Consider the following 24,435-nt stretch of genomic DNA (forward strand, 5'->3'; position numbering starts at 1 on the left):
GCTCCAATGGATGTTGAGGATGGAGCGGAGACAACGCTGGTGGAAGCGTTCTAGGAGCCGTAGGTGGTGCCGGTAGAGGACCCATGATTCGGAGCCGAACAGGAGTGTGGGTATGACAACGGTTATATTGCAGCCTTAAATAGCTATGCTTGTAAAACTCAGGACTTTTGTGTTCTACCGGAATCTTTTCTGGCTGGCTGCCCACGACTAGTGGCGTTCTGCAGGCATCAGTGTTGGGTCCGCTACTTTTAACATTATATGCAAATATTTTAGATGACTTGGGGCAGAAGGGCAAGGGCAGGTAGCGTTGAGAAAGCAGGGAGGACAGGTTAGAAGAATGGGCAAGGAAATGGCAGATGGAATATAGTGTAAGGAAGTGTATGGTTATGCACTTTGGGAGAAGGGACAAGAACAAGATTGGATGTCAACATCTTTGAAGATCTACGATGGGGCCATTGTGACGATGCAATCATGAAGCTGGCTCGCCAGTGGCCATATTTCGTTAGGAGATTTGGTATGACACAAAAGACTCTTGTGAATTTCTGCAGGTATTCTGACTGGTTTCATCACTGTTTGATATGAAGGTGCCAAAACACAGGTCAGGTGACAGAGGGTTGTGAACTCTGCCAACGTCGTCATGGGCATTAGTCTTCACTCCATTAAGGACATATTGTAAGAGGTGGCATCTCAAGATGATAGCCTCCATCGTCAAGGCCCCTACCACCCAGGTCATGGCCTTTTCTCACTGCTACCATCAGGAGGTGGTACAGGAGCCTGAAGATGAACATTCAATGGTGCATAAACAACTTCTTCCCCTCTACCATCAGATTTCTGAATAGATAATAAACTTTTAGACCAACCTCACTTTATTCTCTTTTTTGCACTAATTATCTATTTTAAATATTGTATTTACTGAACTATAATCTTTAGCAATTTTGTTCATGTAATGCACAATACTGCTGCCACAAAACAATACATTTTGTGATACATGTTCATGACCATAAACCTGATTCTGAAATAAACATCAGACATCATTCCAATGGCATAGCATACTCAATGAGCTGAATGTCCTAATCCTGTTGCTGAGTCTTATGGCCTTATTCCACTGGCAGCTATTGTATATTGGTCATATCCAAATGAAATATCTTATAGATTTTCATGATTGAGAAGTGGGTTGAGGCAAGAAAGATATACTTTTAAAAGTAGATGACTTTCATCAAAAGAATAAAAATATCATTGATATTTATCCAATGCATTATGCAAAGCAGAAACAATTTTACATCTTCAACCTTGCTACATGGAGTTGACTGGCTATGGAATGCCACTTCAGTTCACAATTATAAATGACTTAATGATGCAAGTCTAGTAATTATAAATCAAAGCATATAATAATTCTGTGAGTCTTAGTGAGCTGCATTCCAAATTTTATGCTAATAACAGAAAGCAGACAAAAAATAAAGGATGTACATTTGTAATGAGTTGGTGTCAGTGAAGACGAAGAGGATTTGGTGACTTTCAGTCAACAGTTTACACGAGAAGTCACCAAATAGAATCTTACAATAGAATCTCCAGCTGGATTTCATTTAGACAAAATTTTTAAAATTCTTTGATATTTTGCATTTATTAATTTGGTATTATAGACTACATTTGTAATCTGTAGTTTGAAAGTAGTATAGACAGCCATCATCTAATTATGATACAAGGATTTTAAAGTTTTGAAAAAGAATCAAGATGTTTCCACATTCATGTTGTTTATTGTACTTTTGAAAGCAACTCAAAGCCTGCTGCACAGAAGCATTTTCTGAGATCAGGTCTACCAGCCCTCCAGACAAGTGCTTGGTGCATGCTGACCTGGAGGGAGAAAAATAAACCTCATCCTTTCAACTGCAAGTCTCAATCAGTTTAAGAATTCAGTCATACTAATTCAGGAGAATTAATGGAAAATTATTTTGCTTTGATGAAATAACAACTAAATGAAATAATTCACCATTGATTCTCTTGAATTATTAAGGCTGAATTTGCATGCAATTCCAAGTGCTGGAATGAAAAAGGGTGAGATTATTTATGTCTGCTGCTTTGGTGCCAATAAGAGGTGTACAAAAATTATAAGGGGACTAGATAAAGTGAATAGAGCTTTTCTCAGAGTAGACACCTGTAGAACTTGAAGGCAAAGGCTTAAAGTGAGAAGTAGGAAGATTTAAGTGGGACGTGATGGGAAACTATTTCCACTCAGAAGGCAGTCTGCATCTGGAATGAGGAAGTTCGAGAAGCTGGTACAATTACGATATTCAAAAGACAGTTGACAGATATGGAGAGAAAAGGTTGAGAAGGATATGGACCAAATGCAGGCAAATGGGACCAGCCCAGAATGACATCTGGGTTGACATAGATGAGTTGGGCCAAAGGGCCTGTTCTATGCTGTATGACACTGGGATACGCTTTTAATGTGACCACACAAAAGGGTATAAACTTCACTGAACAGGACCCAAACATTACAGTTTGCATGTAGCTCTACATGCTAATTGTTCTTTGGCTTTGTTTTTCATTATCTGCCGTGCCAGTAATTTAAAATAGAGGCACATAGAAATTGTTATTTTGCAGAGGGTTGTGAATCTCTGGAATTCTCTATCCAAGGTAGTTGTGCAGGCTGTTTCATTGGTGGAGGTAGCTAATGTTCTGAAAGATGAGGAAAGTTGATGGCTCTGGGAACCTGACCTAGAAGAGGAGTGAAGGCCAATATTGATGATATAATGAATAGCAGGACAGGTGCCCTATCCCTGCTCCAGTGTTCTCACATTAACCCTCTCACATTTCAACTGGCTTGTCACATTCCCCATGATTTCTGTTCAATATTTTGTCCTGGTTTTGTAAATTCCTCTACTGGAAGTAGCCATTTAATTTTAATTCCCTTGCCAGTGCACTATTTTTTGAGGTCCCCTTTCCTCATTGTAATGGAAGATACATTGGGATAAATATATTAACAGGAGGCAGTAGAGGGAAGGAGAAAAGTTATTCTTCGTAACTGGTGTCTATTTAGATCACAACATTCTTTGTACCTGGCCATGCATTAGAGTTCATGAGGTTGATTTTATCTTTGTTTACACTTGAATAACTGGGAACCAGACGCTGTGCTAAATCTTTTAAGAGCTTCCTCATATGTAAACCATGCATTTAACTCAAATATTGGCACACAAGTACACAAATAGAAGCAGAGGGCCATTTGGCAACTCGCACTCTCCTGTACAATAAGATCAGAGTTGATCTTTTATTTCAGTGCTATTTTCCTGCAGCAATTCCTCAATACCTAAAAGTCTCCACAACCCTTGTTAGTAGTGAGTTCCTGGTTCACTGTTCTCTGGATCAAGAACTTTCCTGTGCTGAATGGCTGATCTTTCATTTTAAGACCAAAACCTGATTCTAGTTACCCAATGGGAAACAACTTCACATACAGCTTGTCAAGCTCCATAAAAAGTTAGTATTTTCATTAAAATTATTTCTTATTCTTCTAATCTCTAGTTTATACCCAGTCTACTTGACTGCACCTAAAAAGCATTAAAAGGAACCAATCTGGCGAACCTTCACCAAAAGGGAATCCTTCCCCTGGTGTGGGGACAAGACCCATGTACAATATTCAAGGTTTACCAGGGTCTAATGTAATGCATGCTTATCCTCTTGGAATACTATTGGCCTTTGAGTAATTGCTATACAAATGTGCAAATTACAGATTTCTAGTTTCTAGCGATTCACATCCATGAAACAGATCTATAGGTTTATGCAGACGTCAATAATTGATGCACATTTAAATGTAGATTATATATCTCAATCAGAAAAATATTGAAAGAGGAATTCTGATTCATGAAACATGACCCAAACTCAACAAGACTGAAGGGAGAGCTCCATCATCAAGCCAAATCAAGAAATTTACCTCCTGTATCTTCTCCGTGTCATAGCTTGGAAACAGATTCTTTGGCCCAAGGTGATCAAGGTATTGTTGCCCATATTTGACCCAAAAATGTCCAAGACTTTCCTATCCATGTCCAAAAGATTGTAATTATACTTTCCTTTACTGTTTCATCTGGCAGTTTTAAATACCCACCATCTTGTATGTGAAAAACATGCTTCTCAGGTTCCCTTTAAATTTTTCTTCCCAACACTTCAAATCTATGTCCTTTAGTTTTACTGGGGGACAATCCATCTTATCCATCCTCCTCGCACTTTCACAAACCTCCAAGGTCATTATTCAATCTTTGTTCCTGGAAAAACTTTACACCCATGCAGTCTCTCTTTGTAATCATACCCTCCCATCCCAGCAAAGTTTTTGTGAATCTTTTCTGCACCTCTCTATCTTAATCATATCCTTCCTATAGTATGGTGAGCAAAACTAAATATAATTTTCTATGTGGTGTCTCAACATTTTGAACAGTTGCAATACGACTTTCTAACTCTTGTACTCCATGCTCTGTCAGATGAAGATAGATTGTGTCACAAACTTTCTCCCCGACCTGTTTATCTGTGTTACCACCATCAAAGAATTGTGTGTTTGTACCCCAGGTCTTTGTTCAATAATACTCCCCAGGTCCCCATCATTTACTGTTTAAATTCCAAAATGCAGCACTTTGCACATGTCAGAGTTAAATTCCATTATCTGTACAGGCTACTGGGCTCCAATCTGGAAAACAACCCTCCATTATCATCCCATCTAGGCTACTCTATCATGCGTGATAATGTCAAAAACCTTTCTAAAACCCATGAAGTCAACATCTTAGATGCTACTCTCAATCATCTTCAATTCCAAAAATAAAAAGCCAGGCTAACTATCTATAATCAGTCCTCGTCTTTTCAAATGCAGATGGATCCGATCTCTCAGAATCCTTCCAGCAACTTACCCCACCACTGATATTAAGTTCATTGGTCTATAGTTCACTGGCTTGTCCTTGCAGGTTTTCTTAAACAAAGGCACATTAGCTGCTCTTTAGTTTTCCAGTAACTCACCCATGGATGAAGATAAACAATTTCTTCCCCATTTCCTATAGCATCCTTGGTTGCTCTCGGCCAGATCCCAAGGATTCATCTACCTTTGTGCGCCTCATCACTGCCAGCATCACTCATTCACACTGCTGGTATGTTTCAGATCATTGTTCTCTTTGCCAAATTCCTTAGCTTCCATGATTACTATGGAGAAGTATTTATTTATGACCTCAATCATTACCTTTGACTCCACTTTGATCTTTAATGTGACCTTCTCTCCCTGGTTATCCTTTTGCTCAAAAAACAGAGCATCTCTTCGGAGTCTCCTTTGCCTTGACTGCCAAGGGAATCTCATGCCCCTTTGTCCTGAAGTTTACTTCTCACATTCCCTATACTCAAGGGATTTCATCAAGAAATTACAATCATCCTCAAACTAGAAACAGAAATAATAGTTCAACACAGATTAGATGGGCTGAAGGGACCATTTCTGTGCTTGTAGTGTTCTATGGTTCTAACATTTACATTTAAATACATGTCTTACTACTGTCCTTTAACTTGTACTTACATAATTTTCATTGTCTGGTTGAGGTACTCCTCTGTTTGAGGCACTGCTATAAGAGGGGTATGCCATTTCCTTGTTGTGATGTCTAACTGGCATGGATTCATAGTCTGGAGGTGGCAGGGCAACATTTGACCTCTCTGCAAGATTCAGGATGCTGACACTCCGTGCAGGAGCTGTGCTAAACCAAAGACAATGAAAGAAAATTACAAAGTGCTTACTTCCATTACCACAGATGTACAATGCTAAAAGGATTTGGTCTAGAAAATTTCTATTGCCGAAATAGACCAGTATACAAGAAATTATGCTGGAATACAAATTTTACTACCAATTCCAGTTTTTATTTGTTGTTGATTTTGCCATTAGTTTTTGGTTTGCTATATCTATACAAAACAGTCAAAGAAATAGCTGAACCAATTTTGGTTCATTTTTGAAGTTTATCTTTAATTCCTCTCTCGGATGTTGGAATAATTTCAAGGGAAAGTTATTGGATTCCCCACCGTTTGATGGAATATTGTTACATCACAGTTGCTGTGAAAATGACCATGCACAGAGACCCAGCAAGTATAAAAAGTGAAGCACACAAAGACCAATTTAAGCAATCTGAATGTGAATAATGTAATTGTAGTAAAAATCAATCCGCAGATAGCCAAACAGACCAGAGAATGTTGTTACAATGCTTCAGTTCGGACTCTGTCAAACTAATATGGCAAGTTAATACTCTCTTTATTTGTTCCTGAAGGCGATCACACAAATTATGCAGAAAAGAGACACAAATGATTACACAACAGGAAGAATAACACAAGGAAATTCAGTTCCAAAAGAGAGGTCATTTAACCAGAAATGCCCAGCCAATCTCTATATCCTTATAACATTTTGCCTTTTCAAATTCACACAAGTAACTTTCAAAAATAACCTTGGTAACAATTTTCTTTTATCCCAGAACAGCTCTAATTGGACATTTAATTGTCGGACAAAGTAACACCCACTCACCAGGGGATCAATGGGAAGAAAGCCTAATCTACTCTGCAAATAAATTAACTCGAGCTTGGGCACCATGTTACACACAACTTGCAGTGACTGTTCTCACATGAATGCTGAGGTATGGTCCTGCTACTGCAAAGATAAATTACTTCAGACAGAGTGAGTCTATATTTTCTAACCTTGAGCACAGAAAATATTTAAACAAAAAAATGGCTTCCATTTTGTGCACAAATTACAAAATAAATGATTCACACAATTTGATTTCTCATAAAAATCTCCATTAGAAAGAAGAAATTGTCGTGTAGTATGATCTTTGCCTGCTGCAACATTATGGAAACTTGCAACTTGGATTGCCAAAAACAATTTAAATATTTCTTGATGACTGATATTAATTTGATTGTATAGTTTAAAAATTCTCCACGTGGTCCAAAAGTCTATGCTAAAATACATGCTCTTTCTAACCTTACTTCCAATTATTTTTGTGTTTTTTTAATCTTGTAACGCTTCCACCAGCGTTGTCTCCGCTCCATCCTCAACATTCATTGGAGCGCTTTCATCCCTAACGTCGAAGTACTCGAGATGGCAGAGGTCGACAGCATCGAATCCACGCTGCTGAAGATCCAGCTGCGCTGGGTGGGTCACGACTCCAGAATGGAGGACCATCGCCTTCCCAAGATCGTGTTATATGGCGAGTTCTCCACTGGCCACCGTGACAGAGGTGCACCAAAGAAGAGGTACAAGGACTGCCTAAAGAAATCTCTTGGTGCCTGCCACATTGACCACCACCAGTGGGCTGATCTCGCCTCAAACCGTGCATCTTGGCGCCTCACAGTTTGGCGGGCAGCAACCTCCTTTGAAGAAGACCGCAGAGCCCACCTCACTGACAAAAGGCAAAGGAGGAAAAACCCAACACCCAACCCCAACCAACCAATTTTCCCCTGCAACCGCTGCAACCGTGTCTGCCTCTCCCGCATCGGACTTGTCAGCCACAAACGAGCCTGCAGCTGACGTGGACATTTACCCCCTCCATAAATCTTCGTCCGCGAAGCCAAGCCAAAGAAGAAAGGATTACAGCAAGCAATTTTGATCAAAACCTAAACAGTTTTGATTTTTCCAGATGTCCTCAAGTCAGCAGGTTCTAGCTCTGAGCGCATTTCCTGGCTCCTGGAACTCTTGCATCAATGTGATACTTTTCAGAATTTTCAAACCTATGCTTCAACTATAGTTTGTCATCTGTGTTTCACCAATGAGGCCAAGTTAGCTAATGATTTCCACAAAATTATAGCTAACAAAGCGCAGCACAACTTTGTTCATCTATTAAAGCCACAGAAAAATTGGCAAGCCAAAGTCCAGCTAAATACAAACTGGGAAGGAGTTAAGATTTTTCATCTCCTCATGAGAAACATTTCTTTAAAACCAGGTCCCTATTAAGTATTGTAATATAATCTGATACTCCTATCCCCAGGAAAGTAAAACGGAGACAGCCAAAAATGTCCTCAACATGATTAGCAAACAATCTTAATCAAGCACTACTACCCATTGCTAACTATTTTGCACTTTTGTAGAGCTCGTCGAAAGAACCAAAGACTTGTTGATCCAAACCAAGGCTTTTATTAGCAAAAAGCAGGAGCTCTTCACAGGTGGCCGACCAGTCCGGAATGATCCGACCTGGCTCGGGACACAACCTTTTAAGGCCCAGACAGTAGGCGTGGCTAAGCTCTCAGCCAATCGCTGTAAGCACAGTCTAGATACTGTGACTATATATACTATATACATTGGTGATAGGTCTGTACTATCACAGGTTTGTGCAGTAATTTTCCAACTGCAAACCTGGAATATTACATCCTTTGTTGTACACAGATTTTAAAAAAAATGACATGCTGCTTTCCTTTGGCTGTCTAGCTTGGTTTTTCAATGGAAAGATAACTGGGCAGGCCACACAACAGCAGCTAGTACTTCATAATAAATCTAGTGTAGATAATGTGGTGGAACCACTGCTAACACTGTTTATATGTGTATGGACGGCCCACCCCTTGCTGATTGTATCTGTGGCTCCTCCCCCTTGATTGCTCTAATAAAGGCAGCAATGCCATAACCCCTCCCCTAGAACAAGCTCTGGTCTTGGGTCAGCAACATGAGACATGCCTTCTGTTTATTGTAATAAAAGTCAATCACTTAGGTAGCTTCTAGTCTTTGGAGTTATTGATAGTGCTTCAGATATTTAAAGGTCTGAGTGATGAACATCAAAAAACATAATTGAGTTGTAGACAATGTAGATGAGATGACAGAAGGCTTATGGTTATTTCATATCATTTGTGGTAATTGGCCAAAAGCGATAACTGAGATCCCAGAAATGGCTGGGGGAGGGAGTGGGGCAGAAATTTGGGCAGCAAAAGCCTGACAAAACACAGCCCCACCACGACAAGTGACTGGTCTCTTCTATGAGAGGCTTGAAGCTGTGGGATCTGCATGTTGCATTTTAGTCATTATTTTTATCAATGAGTAAAACATCAATCATTGCAATTATTGGATTATTGGATCACCAAGCTCTCTTATAGTTCTATCCATTGCGAACTTTATTCCACACTGCAGCACATGACATTTATATTTCACACATACTGGTGACCTAGCTATGTAGTTTTTCCAAAAAGCAAGTGCCTCACCAGGAGTCAGCCAGTGATGCTCTCTCAACCATTTGGGGCTGAAGACATGCTCCTTTCACCACTTGTATTAACTCAACATACGAGCATACATTTAATTAAGGCTAACCACCAAAATTTTTATTCATCAGGTCAGTCATTATCCCACCAGCGATAGGTGACAATAAAGAACGTTAACGTTTCTTCTTCTTTGGCTTGGCTTCGTGGACGAAGATTTATGGAGGGGGTAAAAGTCCACGTCAGCTGCAGGCTCGTTTGTGGCTGACAAGTCCGATGCGGGACAGGCAGACACGGTTGCAGCGGCTGCAGGGGAAAATTGGTTGGTTGGGGTTGGGTGTTGGGTTTTTTCTCCTTTGCCTTTTGTCAGTGAGGTGGGCTCTGCGGTCTTCTTCAAAGGAGGTTGCTGCCCGCCAAACTGTGAGGCGCCAAGATGCACGGTTTGAGGCGATATCAGCCCACTGGCGGTGGTCAATGTGGCAGGCACCAAGAGATTTCTTTAGGCAGTCCTTGTACCTTTTCTTTGGTGCACCTCTGTCACGGTGGCCAGTGGAGAGCTCGCCATATAACACGATCTTGGGAAGGCGATGGTCCTCCATTCTGGAGACGTGACCCATCCAGCGCAGCTGGATCTTCAGCAGCGTGGACTCGATGCTGTCGACCTCTGCCATCTCGAGTACTTCGACGTTAGGGATGAAAGCGCTCCAATGGATGTTGATGATGGAGCGGAGACAACGCTGGTGGAAGCGTTCTAGGAGCCGTAGGTGATGCCGGTAGAGGACCCATGATTCGGAGCCGAACAGGAGTGTGGGTATGACGACGGCTCTGTATACGCTTATCTTTGTGAGGTTTTTCAGTTGGTTGTTTTTCCAGACTCTTTTGTGTAGTCTTCCAAAGGCACTATTTGCCTTGGCGAGTCTGTTGTCTATCTCATTGTCGATCCTTGCATCTGATGAAATGGTGCAGCCGAGATAGGTAAACTGGTTGACCGTTTTGAGTTTTGTGTGCCCGATGGAGATGTGGGGGGGCTGGTAGTCATGGTGGGGAGCTGGCTGATGGAGGACCTCAGTTTTCTTCAGGCTGACTTCCAGGCCAAACGTTTAAGATACAGTTATCTGGCGCATTAAACTTAATTTAACTGACAAGTGGTAAGGAAGAGAAACAGAAATTATAAATTAATTCAGACAGTGTTTTTTAAATATTGACGATATGAACTTAAAATTGCAACTGTGAATTTGCGAAGAGGTATGCTTGCCATTGCTCCAGTGCTAATAACAACTAAATATTCATTTCCAAATTACACAAGGTACAGACTAAATGATTTATTTTAATAGCTATCACAAGACCAGCTAGGTGATAATCACCACTTGGAAGTCATAACAAAAGCAAGGTATTGGTGAACTGATGCCCAGAGCGAAATGAAAAAAATGTAGCACAACTATGCAGCCACTTCCATTAAATGGAAGTCTACGCTTACAATGCAAAGTTTACTCTCTGAAAATAAACAAACATAAAATGAGGTAAAACATGAAAGTCTGCAGATGCTGTGATTGTGGCAAAAACACAGAAATGCTGGAAAACCCAGCAGTAAAGATAGATATAACTGATGTTGTTTCAGGCCCGAGCCCTTCTTTCAAGGTATGTACCTTGTAGAAATGCTCAGTCCCAAAAATGTCAGTAATATCTTGACCTGCTGAGTTCCAATTTACAAAATGAACCATGCATCACCTACAAATCTCCAAAGTGGCAAGATCTCTTTTATGGGGGAAAAAAAAGTGCTGTTTCTTCTATAATGAAAATTTAGCTCTATGAGTGGAATATACTCAGAAAATATATTCCTTAGGCTCAAAAAATATACAGTGGCAGCACAAAAAAACCAAAAACCTGACATCTTGGAGGATATTCCATTACAATTATAAAATGTCATAAAGGGAGAAAAAACCCAAACTTGTATAGAAGTAGGGGTATAGGACTGACCATGGTGAATAGTAACAGTAGTTAAGAGCATTTGGTTTCAAGCATGGAAAGCTGTGATCTGGAATATATTACTTGAAAAAGATTCAATATTCAACAAGATTGAAATAAGGGGGAAAATGCAGAGGAGTGGGTCTAATTGTAGAGTTTTAAAAAAATGGTCTCTATTCTGTGTGATATATACTCATGTTCATCAGAAATGTCCAAGGAGCATGTTGGACACCAGCAGACTCTCTCAATCTGAGCTTACAATCATCTCCCAGAAGGAGATGTCCTATTGTTCCATGCAGAAGGCTATGTTGGACTAAAAAAGCTAAACTTTAAGAATATTGTAAAATGCATGATTGTTTTAGCTGGACTTAACGAAATGGTCCAACTCTAAAAATATCAAAATTCTATAATAAGACACGAGAGACGGAGCAATTTTTCAGTCGCATTAACTTCCTTTTTAAGCTGTTTGAATCAATGCTTTAGCATTCAAACAAGTTTCCAAAAATTCCAACATTGTTTATACATTGCAAATGTGGTTTATCCAGTTTATTTTTCATTAGCTTGAAGTTGCAATCAGTTTAACTGGAATGCGTAATTGAAGAACTCAGGAAGTTGGACAATTTGTCTACTATGATGGCATGTCTAAACCCTTTGCAAATTGTTGTTTCGGAAAAGTTGATTTACTGTTTTCTTATTAACCCATGTCGAGAAAATCCGGAAGTCATCAGATTCAATTGCTATTCCTGGACATATTTGGTTTGAAGTTGTAATTAGACTTGCTCAAACAAAGCTGACTCAAATACAGTGATAGCAGTGGTCAAATGAAGCCATGATATCAGATTAACATTAAATTTGCTCCAGCATAATTAAAGAATCCAGAAAGAAGCCTGCTCTGATGCCATATACCTGTTCCTTGCTTCTGGCACTATTTTAATTTGCTTGTGGTTGGTAGTTACTTTATACAGACTCATGCGAATAATACATACCAGTTATTCCTGTGTTCTCAAGCTCAAAGCATACAAATGTGTAATGCATTTGCCTCACATATTTTTCCACTCTGAACAGGCAAGATTACAAGCTTTCTCTAGAGGTGGGTGGCTTGTCGAACTGCTGCCGTACAGTTCAATCCTGTCCTCTGGTACTGGCTGCTTGGAGTTTGCATGTTCTCTCTTTGACATGTGGGTTTCCCCTCAGGTGCACTGGTTTCCTCTCATCATCCAACTGCTGACACCAGTGAGTTGGGGTTAAATCAAGAGGAATACAAGAATAGATTGGGGTTTCAACATCTCAGAAGACCTATCCAAGTCAATGCAATCATGAAGAAGGTAAGCCAGTAGCTATATTTTATCAGGAAGACAAGGAGATTTGGTATGTCACCAAAGACAAAAAGTTCTGCAGATGTACTATGGAGAGGATTCTATTGGAGATGCCAATGCACAGAACAGAAACAGGCTACAGAGGGGTGTAAATTCAGCCAGCACCATCATGAGCATTAGTCTTCACTCCATTAAGGACATCTTTAAGAGGCAGTGCTTCTATCATCAAGGACCTCCATTACCTAGGCCATGACCTTTTCTCATTGCTACCATCAGGGAGAAAGTACCGGAAAATGAAGATGAGCATCCAGCTGTACAAAAATAGCTTCTTCTCCCTCCACCATCAGATTTCAGACTGGACAATGAACCACACACCTCACTTTTTCTCTTTTCTTTTGCACTAGTTATTTATTTTAAATGTTGTATTTTAAAAATTGTAAATTATAGTAATTTTTGCACCTTGTTCTGCAAAAAAAAACAACAAATGTTCATGACAATAAACCTGATTCTGATTTCTGTGAAAAGGTGTTTGATGGTTGAAGGGCCTGTTTCTGTGCTCTATGACATGACCGCTAGGAATGGACAACATTCATTTGCACATCTTGTGCTTATCAGTATAAAAAGAAGCGTTTAAAATTCTGTAAGTTCAAACAAAATAAAGTAACTACATTAAAAGTACAGTGGGTAATCTCTGATACAGCTAATTCTTCGCGTCCTGAAGAGACAAATCTAAAGGCAAAGATCGAAACAATACAAGTCTGAAAATCCGGACAGCTTGGAAATTGGGTCAGACCAGATTTTTGGATTTTTCAGATTCTCGGGTAGTACTTATAAAATACAAATTTAAAGAGGAATAACTAAGAGATGAACAGGTAAATTTAGATAGTCTATTCGTTAGCAAATACAGCCAGCTTTATTTATCAAAACAAGTAGTTTTTTAAAAAGTCACCAAATGAAGTTGCTTGTTGCCTCTGTGCATCTGTACACACACAAAAGAGCACTACATTTATAAAGTATGAGAGTTTTCAAAAAGTCTGGATTTCTATTGTATCTTTTGAATTGTTCAATAGATTTCTGAACATTGATGATTTTAATAATACTGTTTGGCTTGGCAGTTATAATTTATACCAATTTACAATGAAAATCTCCAATCTTTATTTTGGATTTTTTTTCCAGGCCAATTCAAGCAATTAACTTTTCAATCATCCAACAGGCATTTCAGCATCTGGCCCAAAGCTCCAAACTAGAATAAAAATACAGAATTGTTAGCAATTGCAACAGATGTAGAATGATTATAAACCTATTTATCATTGATGGGGTATTTGTTCAGGAGCCTTGCCATTGGGAGTGGGCAATACTGGGCTATACTTTCAGCAATTGCTTGGTTAGCAGCATTATCAGGCATTTGAAGACTGATTCACTAGAGCCAATAAGCCAATGCAGTATCAAGGGAGTGTTGGAAATATCACCTATTAAATGCATTATTCAACCAAAATCCATCTGGCATCTCAGATGTATAATAAAAGATCTCATGCCACTCTTTAGTAAAGAACAGGGGTCCCATGATGGGGTCCTGGAGTGTATTCCTCAATTTACATCTATTAAAACCAATTTGGTGAAAGTTACGACTATTGGTGGAAATTTGTGCTACAACTTGGCTTCCATATTTTAATATTACAAACATGAAAGTCCTTAAATATTGGTCAATGCCTGTAAACTACTTTGAACCATTCTGAAAGGCACTAAAATGACACTATAAATGACTCAACTTTCAATAACCATGCAGTGCAGATTTAAAAGGATGGTGGAAAAAAAATCTGAAGTAACATATTTTGTTTTTAAACTTCTGGTTAGGGAAATGTATACTTCAATTCAAATGCAGTAAGAAATTACTGATCAAAACATGAATAAGACTTACGGCAAACATGCTTTGCTGCCCACACAGTCACTTGTCCTAAAGCAACATGAATTCTTTCAGTAGAGAAACTTGACCCAATTTTTTTTTCATTAAAAAAATTTTATACAGAGCATGGCAACAGGCCCTTTCAACCCATGCTGCCCAAATACTCCAATTAACCTACAATATGTATTGAAAGATGAGAGGAAAACTGAGCACCCAGAGGAAACCCATGCAGACATGAGGAGATCATACAATCTCCTTGTAGAAAGTTCAGGTTTAAAACCCAAGTTGTTGGTGCTGGTAATAGTGTTGTGTTAACTGCTAATCAAATTCCAATGTAGGCACTGGTATTCTGGCAAAACTCCTGCCTCAACACATGATTTTGCAAATTTGATTCGTTCCCTTATTTTGCATCCAAAATGGCACAATCAACAAAGAATGACAAATTATGAACAGCCATGTCATTGTTCTTGAAAATTTCAGATGCTGTTAAAATCCATTACTGTATTTAATTTCTTGAAACATTTGACACTGGAGTGAACTTGAATTCATTATTTACAGGCAGTAAAGTGACATTACTCGATTTTGTGACAATTAATCACGACAGATGCTTACTTGAATACACAACAATGGGTGTGACATTTTAGGAACAGGTTGAACAAGATAGAAATGAAGAAATTACATTTTGCATAAACCTTTATTCTAATTGAATCAAAATGAAAATTGCAGGACTGTACTATAAAAGACAATTTCCTCAGGTATTATGCAATCACTTAATCCATGTTTTGTTTATTGTTATATGGCTCAGAGTAGCAGGCTCTACAGGCTTTCAACATCAATTCTGTCATTAAAAATCAGAAAGGGTGGTGCTAATGAGAGATTGCTCTCAATTAAAAATGGTTGTGATAACGTGTTCATTTTGCATAAACATTTGGTATCAAGGGCATTCTTCATAAGTACGAATATTTAGTGGCATAGAGTAGGCCACTAGAATATTGCATAGAGTAGGCCACTAGAATATTGCATAGAGTAGGCCACTAGAATATTGCATAGAGTAGGCCACTAGAATATTGCATAGAGTAGGCCACTAGAATATTGCATAGAGTAGGCCACTAGAATATTGCATAGAGTAGGCCACTAGAATATTGCATAGAGTAGGCCACTAGAATATTGCATAGAGTAGGCCACTAGAATATTGCATAGAGTAGGCCACTAGAATATTGCATAGAGTAGGCCACTAGAGTATTGCATAGAGTGGGCCACTAGAACATGGCGTAGAGTGGGCCACTAGAACATGGCGTAGAGTGGGCCACTAGAACATGGCGTAGAGTGGGCCACTAGAACATGGCGTAGAGTGGGCCAGTAGAATATGGCGTAGAGTGGGCCAGTAGAATATGGCGTAGAGTGGGCCAGTAGAATATGGCGTAGAGTGGGCCACTAGAATATGGCGTAGAGTGGGCCACTAGAATATGGCGTAGAGTGGGCCACTAGAATATGGCGTAGAGTGGGCCACTAGAATATGGCGTAGAGTGGGCCAGTAGAATATGGCATAGAGTGGGCCAGTAGAATATGGCGTAGAGTGGGCCAGCAAGGCACTTTGCACTTTTGCTCTCACCAGCTTAGTCAACTTTCGGAGCAAACAACATAACTAATTATTAAATTTCTTGTTTATGGGGCTGATGACGCACTAATCAGCCAGCAATATAAACATGTCAATTTCTACAGATTAGAATTCCTCAGCCACACAGATTTAAGTCATACAGAAGAAAACTTGATTTGTATAGAGAGATAATTCCAGACTACTTGCAGAAATAAGAGAGCCAATTTTAGGTTATTTATCTTCACCGGATCCTTCTCTTTGAGTTCCGCCTTTGCTTCAACACATGACATCATTATGCAAAATATAGTCACAGCTTAGCATTTGCAAAATCAATGTTTATTTTAATTTGGAAAGATGTAGCCAACACCCATTGCAATTCTTCCTCATTGTAGATTGTGCTAATTTGTTGTTGGAAAAGTGCAACTAATTTAAGCTTTAAAACTTAAAAGCTGCACAAAACGGTTCACATTTTCCATTCTCTGCCTCCCCCTCCTTCACTCAGTTCCATCTGCAAATAATCCCCCACCTCCTCCCCTCATCAGGTTCCATCTTTCACAAACTATCCGTTTCCCCCCCTCCCTCAATGCTGTGTACTGGCAACCTTTTCTTTCCTCTCAGTCCTGATGTCAGGTCTCAACCCAAAATATCAACAAACCTTTTTGTTTTCACAGAATTCTTCCAAATTTGTTTCTTGTTTTACATTCTAGCTTTTACAGTCCCTTCCATCTCCAAATACTGTAAAACTAGTTATGAGGCTAGTCCTCTAACTTAAACTATAAAAAAAAGCAATAAACTCCCATGGCTCACATCTGATGAAGGAAACAGTTCCTCTCAGATTCTCAACTATTCATAATAAAAGGCATAGCTTTCCATGTAAAGGAGAGAAAACCACTCTACAGATAGTTTTGACTATTGAGTGTAGGAACTTTCATTATAACTTCCCGTTAATGTATGCTGGACCTCCACCAACATGAATGTCGGCAGGGGTTCAGAGGGATACTACTGATTGGTCAGATCTCAAGTTCCCTGTATGTGCAATGTATGAAAATAATGCATGTACTTCTTGATAGGAGAGACCAAGTTCATAAGAGGAGAATTAGGCTATTCAGTCCATCGAGTCTGCCCCGCCATTTAATTGTGAGCTGATCCATTTTCTCCATTCAGCCCCACTGACTGGCCTTCCCCCCCCCCCCCCCCCCCCACCACCTTTGCTGCTTTGGCTAGTCAAGTCACGCAGCTGCCTCCTTGGAGCCTATTTCCTCGCTTCAAAACTCAAAAATACTTCACTGGGCATACTAGCCACAAATATATTCCAATACCCCCAGAGGTGGGGTAAAGGAAACTTCCTACATAGAGACCCCTCCCCTTATCAAGTCATCTCACAACTCCCACTGGAGTTTGGGATTGCAAATCCAGATGGAGGCTTATTTCTCTGCTCCACCTGTCTGTAACTGTGTTAAATTGTCACAGAATAGGCCCCTAGAATATTGCATAGAGTAGGCCACTAGAATATTGCATAGAGTAGGCCACTAGAATATTGCATAGAGTAGGCCACTAGAATATTGCATAGAGTAGGCCACTAGAATATTGCATAGAGTAGGCCAATAGAATATTGCATAGGGTAGGCCACTAGAATATTGCATAGGGTAGGCCACTAGAATATTGCATAGAGTAGGGCAATAGAATATTGCATAGAGTAGGCCAATAGAATATTGCATAGAGTAGGCCAATAGAATATTGCATAGAGTAGGCCACTAGAATATTGCATAGAGTAGGCCACTAGAATATTGCATAGAGTAGGCCACTAGAATATTGCATAGAGTAGGCCACTAGAATATTGCATAGAGTAGGCCACTAGAATATTGCATAGAGTAGGCCACTAGAATATTGCATAGAGTAGGCCACTTGAATATTGCATAGGGTAGGCCACTAGAATATTGCATAGAGTAGGCCAATAGAATATTGCATAGAGTAGGCCAATAGAATATTGCATAGAGTAGGCCACTAGAATATTGCATAGGGTAGGCCACTAGAATATTGCATAGAGTAGGCCACTAGAATATTGCAAAACTATACTAGTCAATACATAAAATATGCACATTTCACTTGAGAATGACTACCAGCTGGAAACAGATCTGTTGGCTTCATTTTCTAAGCCAGGAGATTCAGTGATAAAATTTCAATAGGATAGTTTGTGATTTGTATAAGATACATTGCACCTTGATGAAAGCATTTCCATGTTAATCAAAACTGCAAAGCCTTTCTCCACTGAGAGTAGGTATGGTTATTTTCTACCTTAAAGTGCAATTATTACAAAATGCTATTTCATAATTGTGAACTGGAGTTTGGAACAGCAAGAAAAAGAATGACAATTTAACGAATGGTATAACTGCTCATTCAAGAGAATTTGTCTGTATTTGTATTACTTATGTCAATTTTCACAGAGGATGCGATGAAGAGATGCCAAGAAACAGCATCATTTTTGGCAACTTGATGGCAGAGTCTCAAGGACAGATGAAGAGAATTTTCATCACAGAGTGGTGATTTTTTTTTGAGATTTTTCAGCACTTAGCTGTGGAGGCTCAGTTCAAAACACAATATGCTTCTGGATATTGTGGAAATCCACTATGAGGATAGTGCAGGAAAACAGCAATGAAATAGAAGATCAGGCACTAGGTTGGTGAATAGCAGAACAGGTCTGAAGGCCTTATGGGCACCAGAATGAGCACCTACCGGTCAGTGGTGGAGAAGTGAATGTATGGGGTTTTCAGCCTTGATTTACAAGAATGGAAAAGCCTTTGTTTTGGAGCAATGAAGTTTAGTCAAATCTCAAAATATCTGACTGAAAATTTAGAGCCAATGTTTTACAGCATTGAAACAAGCCCTTTGGCCTCACTTACAAGTGAGGCCAAACAAGTTGTCTACCTAAGCTGGTCTCATCAGCCTGCCTTTAGCCCACATTCCTCTAATCCTCTTCTATCTATGCATCTGTTTAAAACTTTAAATGTTACAAATGTATCTGTATTTACCACTTCCTCAGACAGCTCATTCCATTAATCTCTATGTGACCAAGATGCCACTCAGTCCTTTTATTAAATTTTTCCTCTCACATTAAATCTATACACTCTAGTTTTCATCTCCCCTACCCTGATAAAAAGGTCTGTGACTCCACTTCGTCTATGCCCGTCCTGATTTCATAAACCTGTGAGGGACCCCCTCAGCCTTCTGCACTCCATGGAGAAAAGTTACCGTCTCTTTTTATAATTCAAACTTGCCAGTCCTGGTAACATTCTTGTGACTCTTTACTGCACCCTTTCCATCTTAATAATTTTTTTTCCCTACCAGAAATGTGCACAATACTCCAAGTATGATCTCACCAATATCTTGGAACACAACTCCCCAACTCTTGTACTCCATGCTCTGAGTTATGAAGGTAAGTATACCAGACACCTTCACTGCCCTGTTTACCTGTTTTACCACTTACATAGAACTACGTACCTACACTCCCAAGTTTCTGTTCTACAAAAGAGAGAATTGAGTAAATTTGCAGGGAAAAATTATTCAACCCACAGAACTAATACTGGTCTAACTTTAACTACTGAGCTGCAATATGCAGATCACATTTGCATGCACAAAGACAGACATCCAGGATGGTAATGATTCATTTGCCTATGCTTACAAGAGAATGTTTTACATTTAATATCTAAAAAAATTCTACCTATTTCCCCCTACAACAATGTTGCTGCTCTATGCTATTCAAACATTAAACAACAATCTGTGAAATAAATACTTTTTGAAAGCAAAAGTGGAAACTTAAAAAGTAATTACTGAAGATATTCTTGAAAATTTATTATTAATATGAACATTAAAAAAAACCATCTGCTTCAATCTGTATTACCTGAGTGCAGGTGACACATCAGGATCTTGTTGTAATGGCCTGGTGTAGGAAGTCGGAAACCATCCTCTCCTGTTTAGAAGGCAAAATATTTGTTGTAATCAAACCAGGACAATAATACTTTGCAAACAATCTTCTGAAAAGTTTCAAAAATTGCTCAAGAACTTTTTGGTTTTTGGCAATTCATGTATTTACAATGTTACATCTGAGATAGTCTCAAAATTTGGCCAGCAATAAAGCTTCACACTTTCCCCTCGCTGAACATTGATTTAACATTGCTTGTCATAGTTAAAATGATCCAATTGATTCTTTCAGATAGGCTCTGGATGACAAAATTGGATTTACAGCTGGAAGCTGCTCCAGAAAATATTTACACTTTAAATTCAGAGATCTCTAATGCCAATAAAGACCTTTTAACATTTTATGGCATGCAATCAGCCTATTTGACTTTCAAAATTTGATCTACATGAAATTTGGAAAAGCAAATACAAACCAATTTATCCAAGTGCTCTCTCCTACTCACACAATTCATAAATATATTTATTCCTGCTCAAGGCAATTTTGTAGTTTAAAGTTGGAAAGTAAAAGTCCTTACATTTCAGGCAAAGGGGAAATGAGGGTGAATTAGTGCAGCTTGAAATTTTCAACTTTTCAAATTTGAACTTTTGCCACATTGAGGACTGGAGATGTCAATCAGTGAGTGGATGGGCCTAATAACACTGCAGGGCAAGAGGGTACCAGGTCAAGTTCCCACCAAGGAAGACAGATTACTCATTCCCTGACCCAATATCAAATTTCATTGCAAGGTACTTCATTGCTGTAAGAAACTATTCTCGTCTTTCAGTCAGTTCCCACAAGTTGGAAGAGCAACACTTATTTTCGTCTGGGCACTCTCTAACCGAATGGCATTAATGTCGACTTCTCCGGTTTCTGCTAGTTTATTCGCCATTTTCCCCTCCCCTTTCACTTTGTCTTCTCCAGCTCCCATCCCCTTCCCTCTCAATTCACAGAGTCATCCCTCCTCCTCCTGCTTCCTCCCTCCCTTATCCACCTATTACATCCTGCCTTTTGGACTGTGCTCCTCCCCCACCATTTTGTTTGGGCCCCCGCCTCTATTTTTTCATATTTTGATGAACGGCTCAAGTCAGAAACGTAGATTATGTATCGTTATCTTTTCTATATAAAGTGCACTGTTTGACCTGCTGAGTTTATCTAGCATTGTGTTTTTATTTCAAACACAGTGTCTGCAGACTTTCATGTTTTGTCCTATTTCTCAAGCTTTGCCTCACATTTGAAGCCCTGGTATATACACAGCTCCTTCTCTGGAAAGTAGCTTAGACTGCTTTTTATCAAAACAAACTGGGGTTATAACATTCTTAGAATTTTGACTGCCAAAATTCCTTTGGTGCTTCAGCAAGCAAATATTAATTGTAAGATTCTCAGAGTGGAAGCACACACAGCACTCTGGATTTCTATAAATAATGCAACAAGAAATATTGGAAAATAGTGAATTTCAAACCAGAGTTCAAATATTAGAATCAATTAGAACAAAACTTGAACAGTTGTGCCACCTGTAATTTAAGGACCAGTTGGATTGCCATGCAAGAACACTGCCAAACTGAGACCATCCATAAATTGGAGGAACAACTCTTCTTCCGACTGGGCACCCTCCAGCCACATGCCATTAATATTGACTTCTTTGGCTTTCGTTAAACCCCATCCACCCCCTTCTCTCCCCCCCCCCCCCCCCCCACCACTCCCATCGTCACTCCTTTCAGTCAGACATGATAAATTCTCACCCAGTCCTTTATCATATCCAATTAACACCTTTTGTGGTCTGGATTTCTCCCCCATTGTTTGAATTCTGAGACTTTCTGATACATCCTGCTTCTGCCTTTCCTAATTTTTTCTTGAAGGAGGACTCTGGCCCGGAACATCAGCAATATACCCGTCTCCTATAGTTGCTAAAAAGACTGACCAAGTTCCTCCAGTATTTTGGTGCGTTTACTACAATCAGAGAGTCTTCTGCAGCCTATCATGTTTCATACACATTATGAAGATCACATTCAGTATTCGCAATGTCTTTTACATTCAAATATTTGTGTCACTGTGGTACTGACATCTTAAAGGATGATTTTGAATGGTATTACTTAAAATTTAAACTCTGTTTTTCATAATATACAATTATTTTTAACACATTGCCTATCAATAGGAACTGTAGATACAAATGAAATCAATGAAACCCAAAGTTCACTAGGATCAGACAAAATTTAACTATCAGTATTTAACTATCAAGTGTTCTGTGGCAGAACCTATTAAAAAATATTCTATGATAAATATTCAGTGCTGCTGCTTTAAAGAAACAGATTTATCTTTGATATTGGGTCAAATCTGTCCTTCTCCTGTAACGCAGAGTGATCAACTTCAAAGAAATTGCAATGAATCAAGAAAGCAGCTCGTTGCTAGCTTATGGTGATTATGGACACGCAATGGAAATACATCCAGCAACTCCACTCTCAGAAAAAACACAACGTTTACAGTCCAATTAGTTTTATTATTTTTCAAAGAAGCCTAATAGCCAGAATACACCAGAAATTGGCTGATCACGGAAGCTAAGCAGGCTCAAGCCTGGTCAGTACTTGTAGGGGAGAAGACTGAGGAACACCAGGTGCTCTGGGTTTCTGTGAGGGGGGGGGGGGGGCTGGACAAAACAGTGACTCTCTGTCTGCCTTACATGAAATTCTTTAACTTTTGTCTACCGTATATGACAATAATGGAACCTTTACTTTTAAAGGTCATGTGAAGCAAAAAGGATTTAACTAAAGAAAGTCATAGGATTCTATAAAAAGACAATCAGTAAAGATATTTAATGGTGCAGAATTAAAACACTACAGATATATACTGTAACTGGTAAAGGAATTATACTAAAGGCCCTTTCATGCCAGGCCTCCACCTGGAGGCCGGCTATAAGCACAGAGTGGAAACATGAATTTACCTTTCATGGAGCAGCCCTAAAGGCTGAAAAATGGCGACCCCAGAGCAGGCAAGATAGATGCTTGTGATGTTTTCAGCCAGTCTTAGTATCCAGGCAGAGATCCTGTGCACCCTCAGTAAGGCTATTAATGCTCTGCTCCTGTGTCTCAGGCTGATAACATCACTGCGACATCATCACCCCGGCTCTGACCAGCCGCAATAGCGGCATTATATTCCTGCGAGGCGGCAGAGCACTGCGCTCTGCCAATTACCCTTCTCTGAGAGGGATTGCAGTTGCTGCCTCGGAGCCGGCAATGGCGCATTCAAGAAGGTAAGTCTCCCGATGCAAGGGTGGAGAATCTCCGCCCTTATAGTCGGGTTTTTCATTACATGAAAGGGCCTCGTGTCTTGTAGACATCATGCATATTCAATTTTGATTAATCTTATTCAGTACAAATCATTGTAGAGTGTTTATGCACTTATGTGCGTATTTGATCACAATACATTAACGGCCAAGTTGTTCTGAAGAAAAACTCAGATTATTTCTTAGCTCTTGAAGGCTCTACATAATTTTCTAATTCCTGGCATAAAAAGTTACAGGAACATTTACTAAGGAAAACGCATGTGAAAAAAAATCTTTTTTATTATATAGCCTTCAGACTTGAGTAACTTTCTGATCCAGATCAACTACTCATTTGCATTAAAATTGTAAAGTTGTAACCAGTATTCTTTGTGAACACATATTGAACAACAGCTGAGAAAAATACTACAAAGCTGAAAATCTGAAATAGAAACAAGAATGCCAGAAATACCAAAGTTGCCACAATACCTGTGGAAAATTTAGCATTTCGGGCAGGGATAGAGAACAAAAGGGGAATTTTATGAGAGCATGGAGACCAGGAAGCTCATTGATGCAAAGAGAACTAGCGCTGTGTGACACTGTGGTTGATCAGTCCAGAGATAAACTAAAGGACTAGAATGAGGACAAAGGGGTATAAAAAGAGATCGGTGTTGAAAGCGTGAGGTTGAAAAGACTGTTGCTGGGAATCTGATAGCATAGGAAAATGCTACAAAGTGGGTCAGGTAGCATCAATGGAGGGGGAAAAGTTACAATCACATTACTGAGTCAACATGACATTTAGCTGAATTGGTCATTTGATATTGTTGAATTGAATGGAGATGTACAAGAGACTGCAGGTGCTGGAATCTGAAGCTAAATAATCTCAGCAGATCAAGCAGGCATCAGTGGAAGAAAAGAAATGGTCAACATTTCAAGCTGAAACCCTTTGAAAGGTCGGCCAATCGTTCTTTTCCTCCCACTGATGCTGCTTGACCCATTGGATTCATCCAACAAATTGTGGTCCGTTGTTAAATTTAATATCGAGTTAGAAGATACAATATTTCAAGTTTACTTTAGAGTTTGATCTAATCATTATATGAATATCGAAAAATTGAATCTTATAAATGAAATTAAGCGTCTCATAAGATGAGACAACATAATACCCTCTTTTATCCACTTTATACCAAGGTAATTTTGGCTTTAAATTAGAATTTGTATATTCAAGAGGCAACAGAAATTCTGTCCAACTTCCATCTCCAAATTTCTGTCTCATCTCTA

The 24,435-nt window shown here is 39.3% G+C and overlaps 1 protein-coding gene across 2 annotated transcripts in view; it reads right to left on the minus strand.

Annotated features, from left to right (window-relative positions):
• Positions 1 to 24,435, minus strand: part of LOC138746861 (BAR/IMD domain-containing adapter protein 2-like 1) — a 108,716-nt gene that overhangs the window by 14,596 nt on the left and 69,685 nt on the right. Inside the window, exons 11-12 of one of the 2 annotated variants that reach the window (XM_069905421.1) lie at positions 19,848 to 19,916; positions 5,534 to 5,708 (exon numbers count right to left, since the gene is read on the minus strand). In XM_069905421.1, coding sequence (XP_069761522.1) covers positions 5,534 to 5,708; positions 19,848 to 19,916 — 244 coding nt within the window. Of the gene's footprint in view, positions 1 to 5,533; positions 5,709 to 19,847; positions 19,917 to 24,435 lie in introns of those variants that run through there. The other variant, XM_069905422.1, reaches the window with a different exon arrangement.

This window comes from Narcine bancroftii, chromosome 12 (assembly GCF_036971445.1).
Source record: "Narcine bancroftii isolate sNarBan1 chromosome 12, sNarBan1.hap1, whole genome shotgun sequence".
Taxonomy (NCBI): domain Eukaryota; kingdom Metazoa; phylum Chordata; class Chondrichthyes; order Torpediniformes; family Narcinidae; genus Narcine; species Narcine bancroftii.